This window comes from Danio aesculapii, chromosome 5 (assembly GCF_903798145.1).
Source record: "Danio aesculapii chromosome 5, fDanAes4.1, whole genome shotgun sequence".
NCBI classification, from domain to species: domain Eukaryota; kingdom Metazoa; phylum Chordata; class Actinopteri; order Cypriniformes; family Danionidae; genus Danio; species Danio aesculapii.
Window position 1 is genome coordinate 43,914,669 of NC_079439.1, and position 15,443 is coordinate 43,930,111.

General features: G+C 33.4%; 1 protein-coding gene across 1 annotated transcript in view; it reads left to right on the top strand.

The window, feature by feature from the left end:
- Nucleotides 1–15,443, top strand: part of LOC130228375 (WD repeat and FYVE domain-containing protein 3-like) — a 150,845-nt gene that overhangs the window by 62,937 nt on the left and 72,465 nt on the right. The window contains 2 exon segments of the mRNA XM_056456805.1: nt 5,997–6,109; nt 8,122–8,356. Of these exon segments, the coding sequence (XP_056312780.1) occupies nt 5,997–6,109; nt 8,122–8,356 (348 nt within the window).

The window sequence follows — 15,443 nt, forward strand, 5'->3', positions numbered from 1 at the left end:
ATTTGTTTTGCTATGCTATGCTATGTTTTGCTATGTTATGCTATGCTATGGTTTGTTATGTTATCTTTTGTTTTTGTTTTTTGTTTTGCTATGTTTTGTTTTACTATGCTATGTTATGTTTTGTTATGTTACGTTTCTCTTTTGGTTTGCTATGTTTTCTTTTTTCTATGTTATGCTATGCTATGTTATATTATGTTAGGTTATGTTATGTTATCTTGTTTTCTGCTTTAGTTTTGCTATGTTTTGTTTTGCTAGGTTAGGTTAGATTATGTTATGTTATGCTGCTTTGCTATGCTATGTAATGTTATCTTATTATTATTATTTTTTTGCTATGTTTTGTTTTGCTTTGCTATGTTTTGCTAAGTTGGTTTGCTATGATCAACTGTAATTGAATATTATTAATTGTTATGTAAGGTTATGTTATCTTTTAGTTTTTGGTCTTGTTTTGCTATGTTTTGTTTAACTATGCTATGCTGTGTTTTGCTATGTTATGTTGTTATGTTATGTTTTTCTTTTGGTTTTTGGTTTGCTATGTTTTGTTTTGCTATGCTATGTTTTGTTATGTTATGTTATGGTTGTTTGCTATGTTTTGTTTTGCTATGCTATGTTTTGCTATGTTATTTATGTTATGTTACGTTTCTCTTTTGGTTTTTGGTTTGCTATGTTTTCTTTTTGCTATGCTATGCTATGTTTTGCTATGTTATATTATGTTAGGTTAGTTTATGTTATGTTATCTCTTTTTTTGTTTTTGTTTTTGCTGTTTTGTGTTGCTATGTTAGGTTAGGTTATGTTATGCTGTTATGTTATATTATCTTATCTTATTTCTTGTTTTTTGCTGTGTTTTGTTTTGCTATGTTAGTTTGCTATGATCAATTGCAATTGAATATTATTAACTGTTGTTATGTTAGGTTATGTTATCTTTTAGTTTTTGGTTTGTTGTTTTGCTATGTTATGCTATGTTATGTTATGGTTATGTTATGTTTCTCTTTTGGTTTTTAGTTTGCTATGTTTTGTTTAATTATGCCATGCTATGTTTTGCTATGTTATGCTATGTTATGTTATGTTTCTTTTTTGATTTGCTATGTTTTGTTATGTTATGTTATGTTATGTCATGGTTGTTTGCTATGTTTTGTTTGCTATGCTATGTTTTGGTATGTTATGTTATTTATGTTATGTTTCTCTTTTGGTTTTTGGTTTGCTATGTTTTGTTTTGCAATGCTATGCTATGCTTTGCTATGTTATGTTATGTTTTTGTTTTGCTATGCTATGTTTTGCAATGTTAGGTTATGTTATGCTATCTTTTGGTTTTTGGTTTTTGTTTTGCTATGTTTTGTTTTACTATGCTATGCTATGTTTTGCTATGTTATGTTCCTCTTTTGGTTGGTTTGCTATGTTTTCTTTTTGCTATGTTATGGTATGCTATGTTTTGCTGTGTTATAATATGTTAGGTTATGTTATGTTATCTTGTTTTTTGCTTTTGTTTTTGCTATGTTTTGTCTTGCTATGTTTTTTGTTTTATTTTGCTATGCTATGTTTTTTGTTTTTTGCTATTTTTTATTTTGCTATGCTATATTTTGCTATGTTAGTTTGCTATGATCAATTGCAGTTGAATATTATAAATTGTTGTTATGTTAGGTTATGTTATCTTTTAGTTTTTTGTTTTTGTTTTGCTATGTTTTGTTTAACTATGTTATGTTATGTTATGTTATGTTATGTTATGTTATGTTATGTTATGTTATGTTATGTTATGTTATGTTATGTTGTAATGTTTTTCTTGGTTTTTGATTTTTTATGTTTTGTTTTGCAATGCTATGCTGTGTTTTGCTATGTCATGTTATGTTATGCTATGTTATGCTCTGTTATGCTATGTTATGCTCTGTTATGCTATGGTATGCTATGCTATGGTATGTTATGTTATCTTTTGGTTTTTGATTTGCTATGTTTTGTTTTACTATGCTATGTTATGTTATGTTACGTTTCTCTTTTGGTTTTTGGTTTGCTATGTTTTCTTTTTGCTATGCTATGTTTTGCTATGTTATATTATGTTAGGTTATGTTATCTTGTTTTTTGCTTTTGTTTTTGCTGTTTTGTTTTGCTATGTTAGGTTAGGTTATGTTATGCTGCTTTGCTATGCTATGTAATGTTATCTTATTTATTTATTTTTCTTTTTTTGCTATGTTTTTTTGCTATGCTATGTTTTGCTATGTTAGTTTGCTATGATCAAATTGAATATTATTTATTGTTGTTATGTTATCTTTTAGTTTTTGTTTTTTGTTTTGCTATGTTTTGTTTTGCAATGCTATGTTTTGCTATGCTATGTTTTGCTATGTTATGTTATGTTACGTTTCTCTTTTGGTTTTTGGTTTGCTATGTTTTCTTTATGCTATGCTATGTTTTGCTATGTTATATTATGTTAGGTTATGTTATCTTGTTTTTTGTTTTTGTTTTTGCTATGTTTTGTTTTGCTATGTTAGGTTAGGTTATGTTATGTTATGGTGCTATGTTATGTTATGTTATGTTATGTTATGTTATGTTATGTTATGTTATGTTACTTTTTGGTTTTTGTTTTGCTATGCTATACTATATTTTGCAATGTTATGCTCTGCTATGGTATGTTATAGTTTGGTTTTTGGTTTTTGTTTTGCTATGTTTTGTTTTACTATGTTATGCTATATTTTGCTATGTTCGGTTAGGTTATGTTATGTTACTTTCTCTTTTGGTTTTTGGTTTGCTATGTTTTGTTTTGTTTTACTATGCTATGCTATGTTTTGCTAGGTTATGTTAATCATGCTATGCAATGTTAGGTTAGGTTGAGTTTTCTTTTGATTTTTGATTTACTATATTTTGTTATGCTATGCTTTGCTTTGCTATTTTATGTTATGTTAACATTTGGTTTTTGTTTTGCTATGCTATGCTATGTTTTGCTATGTTAGGTTATGTAGGGTTAGGATATGTTATCTGTTGTTTTTTGTTTTGCTGTTTTGTTTTGCTATGTTATGTTATGCTGCTGTGGTATGCTATGTTATGTTACTTTTTCGGTTTTTATTTTGCTATGCTATGCTATGTTTTGCAATGTTAGGTTATGTTATGTTATGCTATGGTATGTTATGTTATATTTCGGTTATTGGTTTTTGTTGTACTATGTTTTGTTTTACTATGCTATGCTATGTTTTGCTATGTTAGGTTAGGTTATGTTATGTTACTTTTCTCTTTTGGTTTTTGGTTTGCTTTGTTTTGTTTTACTATGCTATGCTATGTTTTGCTATGTTTTGCTATGTTTTGTATGTTTTGCTATGTTATGTTATGCTATGCTATGCTATGCTATGCAATGCTATGTTAGGTTAGGTTGGGTTTTCTTTTTTTGATTTTTGATTTGCTATGTTTTGTTATGCTATGCTTTGCTTTGCTATTTTATGTTAACATTTTGGTTTTTGTTTTGTTGTGCTATGCTATGTTTTGCTATGTTAGGTTATCAGAATCAGAATCAGAAAGAGCTTTATTGCCAGGTATGTTCACACATACTAGGAATTTGTTTTCGTGACAGAGCTTCTACAGTGCAACAGGATTACAGAGACAGGACAAAAAACAGATAATAAATATATTTTAAAAAATAGAAGTAAGTAGTGAGTGCAAATATACAGATTGACAAGTGTATGTACATGTTTATTACTATATACAACGTTATATGTGCAGCTGTTATGTGCAAATTGGCATGTAAAGTGTGTTGTTAAATAAGTGTATATGTGTATAAAAGTGTATAGCAAGTAGTGATGTTGGTTTCGCAATTATGTTGGGTTAGGTTATGTTATCTTTTGGTTTTTGTTTTGTTATGTTATGTTATGTTATGTTATGTTATGTTATGTTATGTTATGTTATGTTATGTTATGCTGCTGTGCTATGCTATGCTATGTTATGTTATGTTACTTTTTCGGTTTTTATTTTGCTATGCTATGTTTTGCAATGTTAGGTTATGTTATGTTATGCTATGGTATGTTATGTTATATTTTGGTTTTGGTTTTTGTTTTACTATGTTTTGTTTTACTATGCTATGCTATGTTTTGCTATGTTAGGTTAGGTTATGTTATGTTACTTTTCTCTTTTGGTTTTTTGTTTGCTTTGTTTTGTTTTACCATGCTATGCTATGTTTTGCTATGTTATGTTATGCTATGCTATGCAATGCAATGCAATGCAATGCTATGTTAGGTTAGGTTGGGTTTTCTTTTGATTTTTGATTTGCTTTGTTTTGTTATGCTATGCTATGCTATGCTATGCTATGCTATGCTTTGCTTTGCTTTGCTATTTTATGTTAACATTTTGGTTTTTGTTTTGTTGTGCTATGCTATGCTATGTTTTGCTATGTTAGGTTATGTTGGGTTAGGTTATGTTATCTTTTGGTTTTTGTTTTGTTATGTTATGTTATGTTATGTTATGTTATGTTATGTTATGCTGCTGTGCTATGCTATGCTATGTTATGTTATGTTACTTTTTCGGTTTTTATTTTGCTATGCTATGTTTTGCAATGTTAGGTTATGTTATGTTATGCTATGGTATGTTATGTTATATTTTGGTTTTTGTTTTTGTTTTGCTATGTTTTGTTTTACTATGCTATGCTATGTTTTGCTATGTTAATGTTATGCTATGCTATGCTATGCACTGCTATGCTATGTTAGGTTATCTTTTGATTTTTGTTTTGCTATGTTTTGTTTTGTTATGCTATGCTATTTTATGTTATGTTATCATTTGGTTTTTGGTTTTGGTTTTTGTTTTGCTATGCTATGTTTTGCTATGTTAGGTTATGTTGGGTTAAGTTAACTTTTGTTTTTTGTTTTGCTATGTTTTGTTTTACTGTGCTATGCTATGTTTTGCTATGTTAGGTTAGGTTATGTTATGCTATGTTTTGTTATGTTATCTTTTGGTTTTTAGTTTTGCTATGTTTTGTTTTGGTATGCTATGCTGTGCTGTGATATGTTATGTGTTGCTATGCTATGCTATGTTTTAGTATGATATGTTAAGTTATGTTATGTTAGGATTTTTGTTTTTCTATGTTTTGATTTGCTATTCTATGTTTTACTTTATGTCATGTTTTAGTTTTTGTTTTGATTTGCTATTCTATGTTTTACTTATGTTTTAGTTTTTGTTTTGCTGTGTTTTGTTATATTTTGCAATGTTATGTTATGTATGTTTTACTTTGTCATGTTTTGCTGTCATGTGCATTTTGTTTTTTGTATTTGTTACGTTATGTTTTTTATGTTTTGTTTTACTATGTTATGTTATGTCTTGGTTTATGTTTTTTTGTTTTGCTATGTTTTTTACAATGCTATGTTAGATTATGCTATGTTATCTCTTGTTTTTTGGTTTTTGTTTTGCTATGTTTTTTTTTACTGTGCTATGCTATGTTTTGCTATGTTACGCTATGTTTTTTATGTTTTGTTTTACTATGTTATGTTAGGTTAAAGTTTTCGTTTTGCTATGTTTTGTTTTGCTATGCTATGTTAAGTTTTACTGTATTATGTTTTGGCTTTTGTTTTCCTATGTTTTGTTATGTTTTGCTATGTTATGTTTGTTCTTTTGTTTTTTGTATTTGTTACTTTGTTCTTTATGTTTTGTTTTGCTATGCCAATCTATGCTATGCTATGCTAATTTAGATATTTGTCAATTGAGTTGTTTAGTCAAATTAATTTTAATATTGCAACTTAAATTTAATAGGTTAATAAATTTGAGTGATAGATTACTCCCCTCTCCAAAATAGCATTATAGAATAAATAATAAGATAAAAAATAGTATATTTATAAAATTTATAATAATTTTTTAGGGGTTTTCACGTTTATTGATAAGACAGGGGAGATGTACAACAGAAAAGGGGAGCAGAGAGTTAGGGATCCCAAAGGACCTTAAGTCGTGAATTGTTGTATTGTTAATGTCTTGTGTTTAGCGTTTTCTGTGGGTTATTGCTGTCTTAATTAAATTATTATTATTTTTTTTTTGCATTTTTCCAGGGAATTTTTAAGACTAGGGAATCCTCTGAACTGCGGAGCCTGGGACAAAAAGCTCCTGAAGCAGTACCGGGTCCACAAGCCGAGCTCCCTCAGCTACGAAGCCGAAATGCGAAGTAAGGACAAAAAACTGCATAAAGACTGCTCGAACTGTCAGTATGCTTTTGTGGCATCTCGAAAACAGTTTGTGTCAGTGCTCTGTGCTCTTGTCTGTGTATTTTCTCTGTGGGCCAGTGAAAGGAGGGACATTTACTTCAGGCTTCACTGACTGTGGTCTTTGGTGAAATGCCATCAATCACCATCAGAATCAAACAAAACATTCTCTCCTTGCTCTCCTCAGCTCTGCCAGCAGCGAGACGTTCAATTGAAGCAGGTTTTTGCAGGAGATGAGTTCCCAGCTTCCCTAATTACCAGTGAAATTACTTTTCTCCAAGCTCTCACCATGTCCAGCGAGTCCTTTTTGAACTCGCTAATTTAAAGGTTTCCTGCTTGCTTTGTAGAAAGCCTCCGTGGATTCGTTTAGCCTGTCCAGGGTCTGGCTATTTTTGTTGCTTATATCCACTGCAGATTATCTCAGAATAAGGTTATTTCACAGAGAACTCCAATTTAAACAGAATAAAAGGATTCTAGCGGAGAGAGAAAGTTTCCTTTTGCTTTTAGAGTGTCAGATTTATAACGTTCAACACCCAAGCAGGTTAGATACATTTAGAATAATTTTTTTGCACTTCACTGTTTGCACACTAACAGAAGGTGAAGGCAAAATGGCATATTATTATCTTTATGGGATTTTTATTTTAAAAATTGTCTTGATATTTAGTTGCTCAGACTGAATTATTTCATTTAACTTGCGCTTTTTCAGAATTTTTCTTATAGTTTTACTTTTTCTTTAGTTATTTTGAATGTATGTCCTGTAAAACCAGAATCTACAGTAATTAAGGGCTAACCATAAACCTAAAAAATATTTCCTGTTAAATTTATGTGATTGCTTTTAAAATCTTAAAAAAATACATTATTTTTGAACGAGTTTAAAACTATTTCAATGTTTTCTAGTACTAATTACATTTAATTTATTTTAATCCATTTTTAATACATACAGTTAAAAGCTAAATTTTAAGCCCTCCTGTAAAATGAATTCATTTAACAACTTAACAAAGGAACATACAAGCGAAATGACAACAGTGAGAAAACAGTAGTTAAGAAGTTATCTGTCACAGATTTATTAACGGACAAATGAAGTTGCAATGGTTCATGGAGTGAATTTGACACTATACAGTTGAAGTCAGAATTATTAGCCCCCCTTTGATTTTATTATTATAATTTTTTTCTTTTTTAAATATTTCCCAAATTATGTTTAACAGAGCCAGGAAATTTTCACAGTATGTCTGACAATATTCTTTCTCCTGGAGAAAGTCTTATTTGTTTTATTTCAGCTAGAATAAAATCAGTTTTTAATTTTTTAAACACCATTTTAAGGTCAAAATTATTAGCCCCTTTAAGCAATTTTTTCCCAATAGTCTACAGGACAAACCATCATTATACAATAACTTGCCTAATTACCCTAACCTGTCTAGTTAACCTAATTAACCCAGTTAAGCCTTTAAATGTCACTTTAAGCTGTATAGAAGTGTCTTGAAAAATATGCAGTCAAATATTATTTACTGTCATCATGACAAAGAAAAAATAAATCAGTTATTGGAAATGAGTTATTAAAACTATTATGTTTAGAAATGTGTAGAAAAAATCTGCTCTCTGTTAAACAGAAATTGGGGGAAAAAAATCAACAGGGGGGTTAATAATTCAGGGAGGCTATTAATTCTGATATCAGCTGTATACTATATATCTTGTTATTTGAGACTCAAATGAAACTCTTTCTTTTGCTGACACATTGACATTAAACCGTAAATAACATCTCTTTCTACATTACCTGAACATTGTATAAGCATTTTTCCATGCGTTCATAAATGAACGTGAAGTTCACAGAAGCTTGGCTAAAGCATCACATCCTATTGATCGTCTTTTACAAATAAAATAATCAGTCTTTCATAGACATCCTAGGAAGTCTAGTAGTTAATAGTGGAATATTAAGTGAGCCAACCTGAATGTACTTTTTGACCTTTTGCTCCTCCAGACAGTATGACCTTGTCCATGGAGGGTTTTGGCCCGGATAGCGTCTTCACAATTAATGAGGACAACAGCCAGTACCGGATCAGCCGGAGTCTGGTGCGCTCAGCCGAGGGAAGCACTGTGCCCCTTACCCGAGTCAAGTGCCTGGTCTCCATGACGACGCCCCATGACATCCGTCTCCACGGGTCATCCGTCACACCCGCCTTCGTGGAGTTTGACACGTCATTAGAGGGATTCGGGTGAGTCTTTACATGTCGATTTCAGCTAAGTCACTGTTTGTGAGCAAACATCCGTTTAGGCATCAGTGATTTATTGATTTAGTGTTTAGCAGACGTATGAGTCAATCAAAAATGTATTTGGCGTTGTGCTTTTAAAAGCTTGACCTAGTTTTAAAGCTGACAGAAAAACAGAGGGCTGAAATGCGCTTACATCTCCGAACGCATCAAAGTTCAAAGCGCAACAAAGAATCCACACTGAGCCTCCATCTGCTTCTGTTTAACATAATCCCATCAGGGCACACGCTAAACTGAAAATAACAGATCTTTAATATTTCATATTTTTCATTAATTATGAAGGCACAGCGATCATCATTTGTCTTCTTTCCAAATTATTAGTTGCCTTAATGGGAGATTTATGTGTAGGAAGTGGGTCAACGGTTGTTTTTGCGCGCACATTATATGAGACCCAGTAATATTTGTTTTGCACAGGCTGAATTTTGATAGTTTTGATCTGAACAATTATAAAGCAGCCCTTAAATACCACACATTCTCTTTAAAGCTGCACAGGCATAACAAATGATGTATCTTTTATGCGTCTCAGCCAGAATCCTCCCGTCTCTTTAAATATTTTCTCCTACATCTGAATAGAACATGCAGCTTAGAATAATTGAAGATGTAAAAAACGCCCGTACTGGCCCACATTTCATCTTGCGAGTGCTGAGAAGTCGCGCTCACACACACACACACACACACTCACACACACACACACACACACACACGCACACACACTCATACACAGCGCGCTCCCCATCTGCCTTCATGAAAAATTCATATAAACACATTCTGGATTGGCCCATGCAGACCAGCTTAATGGTGCCGCCACAGCTGGGCTTAGAGCTTTTTGGGTTATGAGGAAGTCCTTAAAGGGAGGACATTAATGCCCCTCTATGCACATAAATGTAGTTTATTGTTTTTAGATGCATGGATCTATCTATCTATCTATCTATCTATCTATCTATCTATCTATCTATCTATCTATCTATCTATCTATCTATCTATCTATCTATCTATCTATCTATCTATCTGTCTATCTGTCTGTCTGTCTGTCTGTCTGTCTATCTATCTATCCATCGACTTGGATAGATAGAAGGATGGATATAAGGATGGACAGAAGGATGGATGGATAAATGTAAAGAAGCACAGATAGATGGATAGTTAGATGGATAGTTAGATAGATGGATAGAAATACTTGGATGGATAGATTGATGGGTGGATGGATGGATGGATGGATAGATAAATGGATGGATGGGTGGTTAGATGGATGGATGGATCGATAGAAGGATAGATAGATAGATGGATAGATAGAAGGATAGATAGATAGATGAATAGATAGAAGGATAGATGGATGGATGGATAGATGGAAAGATATAGTTGGATGGATAGATAGGTTGATGGGTGGATGGATAGATGGATGATAGATAAATGGATAGAAGGGTGGAGGGATGGATATAAGGATAGATAGAATGATGGAGGTATAAAGGTAAAGAAGCATAGATAGATGGATAGTTAGATTGATAGTTAGACAGATGGATAGAAATACTTGGATGGATAGATTGATGGGTGGATGGATAGATGGATGGATGGATGGATAGATAGATAAATGGATGGTTGGGTGGTTAGATGGATGGATGGACAGATAGAAGGATAGATAGATAGATGGATAGATAGAAGGATAGATAGATAGATGAATCGATAGAAGGATAGATGGATGGATAGATGGATAGATATAGTTGGATGGATAGATAGATTGATGGGTGGATGGATAGATGGGTGGCTGGATGGATGGATGGATAGAAAGAAGGATGGATAGATAGATAAATAGAAGGATGGATAGATTGATGGATGGAAGGATGGAGGTATAAAGGTAAAGAAGCATATATAGATGGCTAGATAGATGGATAGTTAGATAGATAGTTAGATCGAAGGATATATATAGTTGGATGGACAGATGGATAGATTGATGGGTGGATGGATAGATGGATGGATAGATAAATGGATGGAAGGATGGATAGATAGAATGATAGATAGATGGGTGGATGGAAATATGGATAGAAGAAAGGATGGATGGATAGATGGATAGATATAGTTGGATGGATAGATAGATAGATTGATGGGTGGATAGATAGATAAATGGATAGATGGGTGGCTGGGTGGATGGATAGATAGATAGATAATAGAAGGATGGATAGATTGATGGATGGAAGGATGAAGGTATAAAGGTAAAGAGCATATATAGATGGATAGATAGATGGATAGTTAGATTGATAGTTAGATCTATGGATAGATATAGTTGGATGGAAAGATTGATAGATGGATGGATAGATAAATGGATGGAAGGATGGATAGAAGGATGGAGGGATAAATGTAAAGAAGCATAGATAGATGGATAGTTAGATTAATAGTTAGATAGATGGATAGATATAGATTGGATGGATGGATGGATGGATAGATAGAGGATTGATAGACAAATAGAGGGATGGATAGATTGATGGATGGAAGAATGGATGGAGGTATAAAAGTAAATAAGCATATATAGATGGATAGATAGATGGATAGATAGATGGATAGATAGATTAATAGTTAGATAGATGGATAGATATAGTTGGATAGAAAGATGGATAGATTGATGGGTGGGTGGATGGATGGATGGATGGATGGATGGGTGGCTGGATGGATGGGTAGATAGATAGATAGATAGATAGATAGATAGATAGATAGATAGATAGATAGATAGATAGATAGATAGATAGATAGATAGATAGATAGATAGATAGAAGGATGGTAGATTGATAGATGGATGGATGGATGGATAGAAGGATGGATGGATAAATGTAAAGAAGCATAGATGGATGGATGGATGGATAGATAGATGGATAGAAGGATGGAGGGATTCATAGCAGGATGTAATGATAAATGTAAAGAAGCATAGATAGATGGATGGATAGATGGGAGGATGGGTGGCTGGCTGGATGGATGGGTGGATGTATGGATAGATGAATAGATAAATAGATTGATGGATGGATAGATAGATGAATAGAAGGATGGATAGATTGATGGATGGAGGAATAAAGGTAAAGAAGCATAGATAGATGGATAGTTAGATTGATAGTTAGATGGTTAGAAATAGTTGGATGGATAGATTGATGGGTGGATGGATGGATGGATAGATAAATGGATGGATGAATGGGTGGGTGGCTGGATAGATGGTTGGCTGGATAGATAGATAGATAGATAGATAGATAGATAGATAGATAGATAGATAGATAGATAGATAGATAGATAGATAGATAGATAGATAGATAGATAGATAGATAGATAGATAGATAGAAGGATGATAGTTTGATAGATGGATGGATGGATAGAAGGATGGATGGATAAATGTAAAGAAGCATAGATAGATGGATGGATGGATAGATAGATGGATAGAAGGATGGAGGGATTCATAGCAGGATGTAGCGATAAATGTAAAGAAGCATAGATAGATGTATGGATAGATATAGTTGGATGGATAGATGGGAAGATGGGTGGCTGGCTGGATGGATGGGTTGATGTATGGAAAGATGAATAGATAAATAGATTGATGGATGGATAGATGAATAGAAGGATGGATAGATTGATGGATGGAGGAATAAATGTAAAGAAGCATAAATAGATGGATAGATAGATGGATAGTTAGATGGTTAGAAATAGTTGGATGGATAGATTGATGGGTGGATGGATGGATGGAAGGATAAATAAATGGATGGATGGGTGGGTGGCTGGATAGATGGTTGGATGGATGGATGGATGGATGGATGGATGGATGGATGGATGGATGGATGGATAGATAGATAGATAGATAGATAGATAGATAGATAGATAGATAGATAGATAGATAGATAGATAGATAGATAGATAGATAGATAGATAGATGGATGGATGGATGGATGGATGGATGGATGGATAAATGGATAGAAGGATGGAGGGATGGATATAAGGATAGGTAGAAGGATGGAGAGATACATGTAAAGAAGCATAGATAGATAGATAGATAGATAGATAGATAGATAGATAGATAGATAGATAGATAGATAGAAGGATGAATAGAAGGATGGATGGATAAACGTAAAGAAGCATGGATGGATGATTATATGGATAGAAGGATGGAGAGATGAATGGATGATTACATGGAGAGATGGATAGAAGGATGGAGGGATACATGTAAAGAAGCATAGATAGATGGATTAAAGGATGGATGGATGGATAGATAGATAGATAGATAGATAGATAGATAGATAGATAGATAGATAGATAGATAGATAGATAGATAGATAGATAGATAGATAGATAGATAGATCTATCCAATGACATGGATGGATGGATATATGGATGGATGGATAAATGTAAAGAAGCATAGATAAATAGATAGATGGATGGAGGGATAAATGGATAGAAGGATGGAGGGATAGATAGATAGATAGATAGATAGATAGATAGATAGATAGATAGATAGATAGATAGATAGATAGATAGATAGATAGATAGATAGATAGATAGATGGATGGATGGATGGATAGATAGATGGAGGGATAAATGGATAGAAGGATGGAGGGATAGATGGATAGTTAGATAGATTGATAGATAGAAGGATAGATATAGTTGGATGGATAGATTGATGGGTGGATGGATCGATAAATGGATGGATGGGTGGCTGGATCTATCTATCCTTCCATCCATCCATCCATCCATGTATACATCCATCTTTCTGTCCATATTTGTCTATCTATCCATCCATCCATCCATCCATCCATCCATCCAATGACATGGATAGTTAGAAGGATGGATATATGGATGGATAGAAGGATGGGTGGATGGATAAACGTAAAGAAGCACAGATAGATGGATAGATATACTTGGATGGATAGATTGATAGATGGATGGATGGGTGGATAGATGGATGGATGGATCAATAGAAGGATAGATAGATAGATGAATAGATAGAAGGATGGATGGATGAATGGATAGATGGATAAATATAGTTGGATGGATAGATTGATGGGTGGATATATAGATGGATGGATCGATAGATAAATAAATAGAAGGATGGATAGATTGATGGATGGAGGTATACATGTAAAGAAGCATATATAGATGGATAGATAGATGGATAGTTAGATTGATAGTTAGATCGATGGATAGATCTAGTTGGATGGATAGATTGATGGGTGGATGGATAGATGGATGTATAGATGATGGATAGATGAATGGATGGAAGGATGGAGGGATAAATGTAAAGAAGCATAGATGGATAGATTGATAGTTAGATAGATGGATAGCTATTGTTGGATGGATAGATAGATTGATGGGTGGATGGATGGATGGATGGATAGATAGAAGGATGGATAGATAGATAAATAGAGGGATGTATAGATTGATGGATGGATGGAGGTATAAAGGTAAAGAAGCATATATAGATGGATAGATGGATAGTTAGATTGATAGTTAGATAGATAGATAGATATAGTTGGATAGAAAGCTGGATAGATATAGTTGGATGGATAGATTGATGGGTGGATGGATAAATGGATGGATGCATGGGTGGCTGGATGGATGGGTATATGAATGGATAGATGGATAGATGGATGGATGGATGGATGATGGATGATAGATGGATGGGTGGATGGATGGATGGATGGATGGCTGGCTGGATGGATGGATTGATAAATGTATAGAAGCATAGATAGATGGATGGATGGATAGAAGGATGGAGGGATGGATAGAAGGATGAATGGATAAATGTAAAGAAGCATATATAGATGGATGGATAGACATAGTTGGATGGAAAGATGGGAGGATGGATGGATGGATGGGTGGATGTAGGGATAGATGAATAGATAAATAGATTGATGGATGGGTGGATGGATTGATAAATAAATAGAAGTATAGATAGATTGATGGATGGAGGGATAAAGGTAAAGAAGCATATATAGATAGATGGATAGTTAGATTGATAGTAAGATAGATGGTTAGATATAGTTGGATGGATGGATGGATGGGTGGATAGATAAATGGATGAATGGGTGGGAGGCTGGATAGATGGGTGGATGAATAGATAGATAGATAGATAGATAGATAGATAGATAGATAGATGGATGGATGGATGGATGGATGGATGGATGGATGGATGGATGGATGGATGGATGGATGGATGGATGGATGGATGGATGGATGGATGGATGGATAGATAGATAGATGGATAAATGGATGGATGGATGGATGGATGGATGGATAAATGGACAGAAGGATGGAGTGATGGATATAAGGATAGGTAGAAGGATGGAGGGATACATGTAAAGAAACATAGATAGATGGATAGAAGGATGGATATATGGATGGACAGATAGATAGATAGATAGATGGATAGATAGATAGATAGATAGATAGATAGATAGATAGATAGATAGATAGATAGATAGATAGATAGATAGATAGATAGATAGATAGATAGAAGGATGAATAGAAGGATGGATGGATAAACGTAAAGAAGCATGGATGGATGATTATATAGATAGAAGGATGGAGAGATGGATGGATGATTACATGGAGAGATGGATAGAAGGATGGAGGGATACATGTAAAGAAGCATAGATAGATGGATAGTTAGATTGATAGATGGATAGATATACTTGGATGGATAGATTGATGGATAGATGGATGGATGGATTGATAGAAGGATAGATAGATAGATGGATAGATAGATAGATGAATGGATAGAAGGATAGATGGATGGATGGATAGATGGAAAGATATAGTTAGATGGATAGATAGATTGATGGGTGGATGGATAGATGGATGGATAGATAAATGGATAGAAGGATGGAGGGATGGATATAAGGATAGGTAGAAGGATGGAGGTATAAATGTAAAGAATCATAGATAGATGGATAGTTAGATTGATAGATGGATAGATATACTTGGATGGATAGATTGATGGATAGATGGATGGATCGATCGATAGAAGGATAGATAGATAGACGGATGGATGGATAGATGGATAAATATAGTTGGA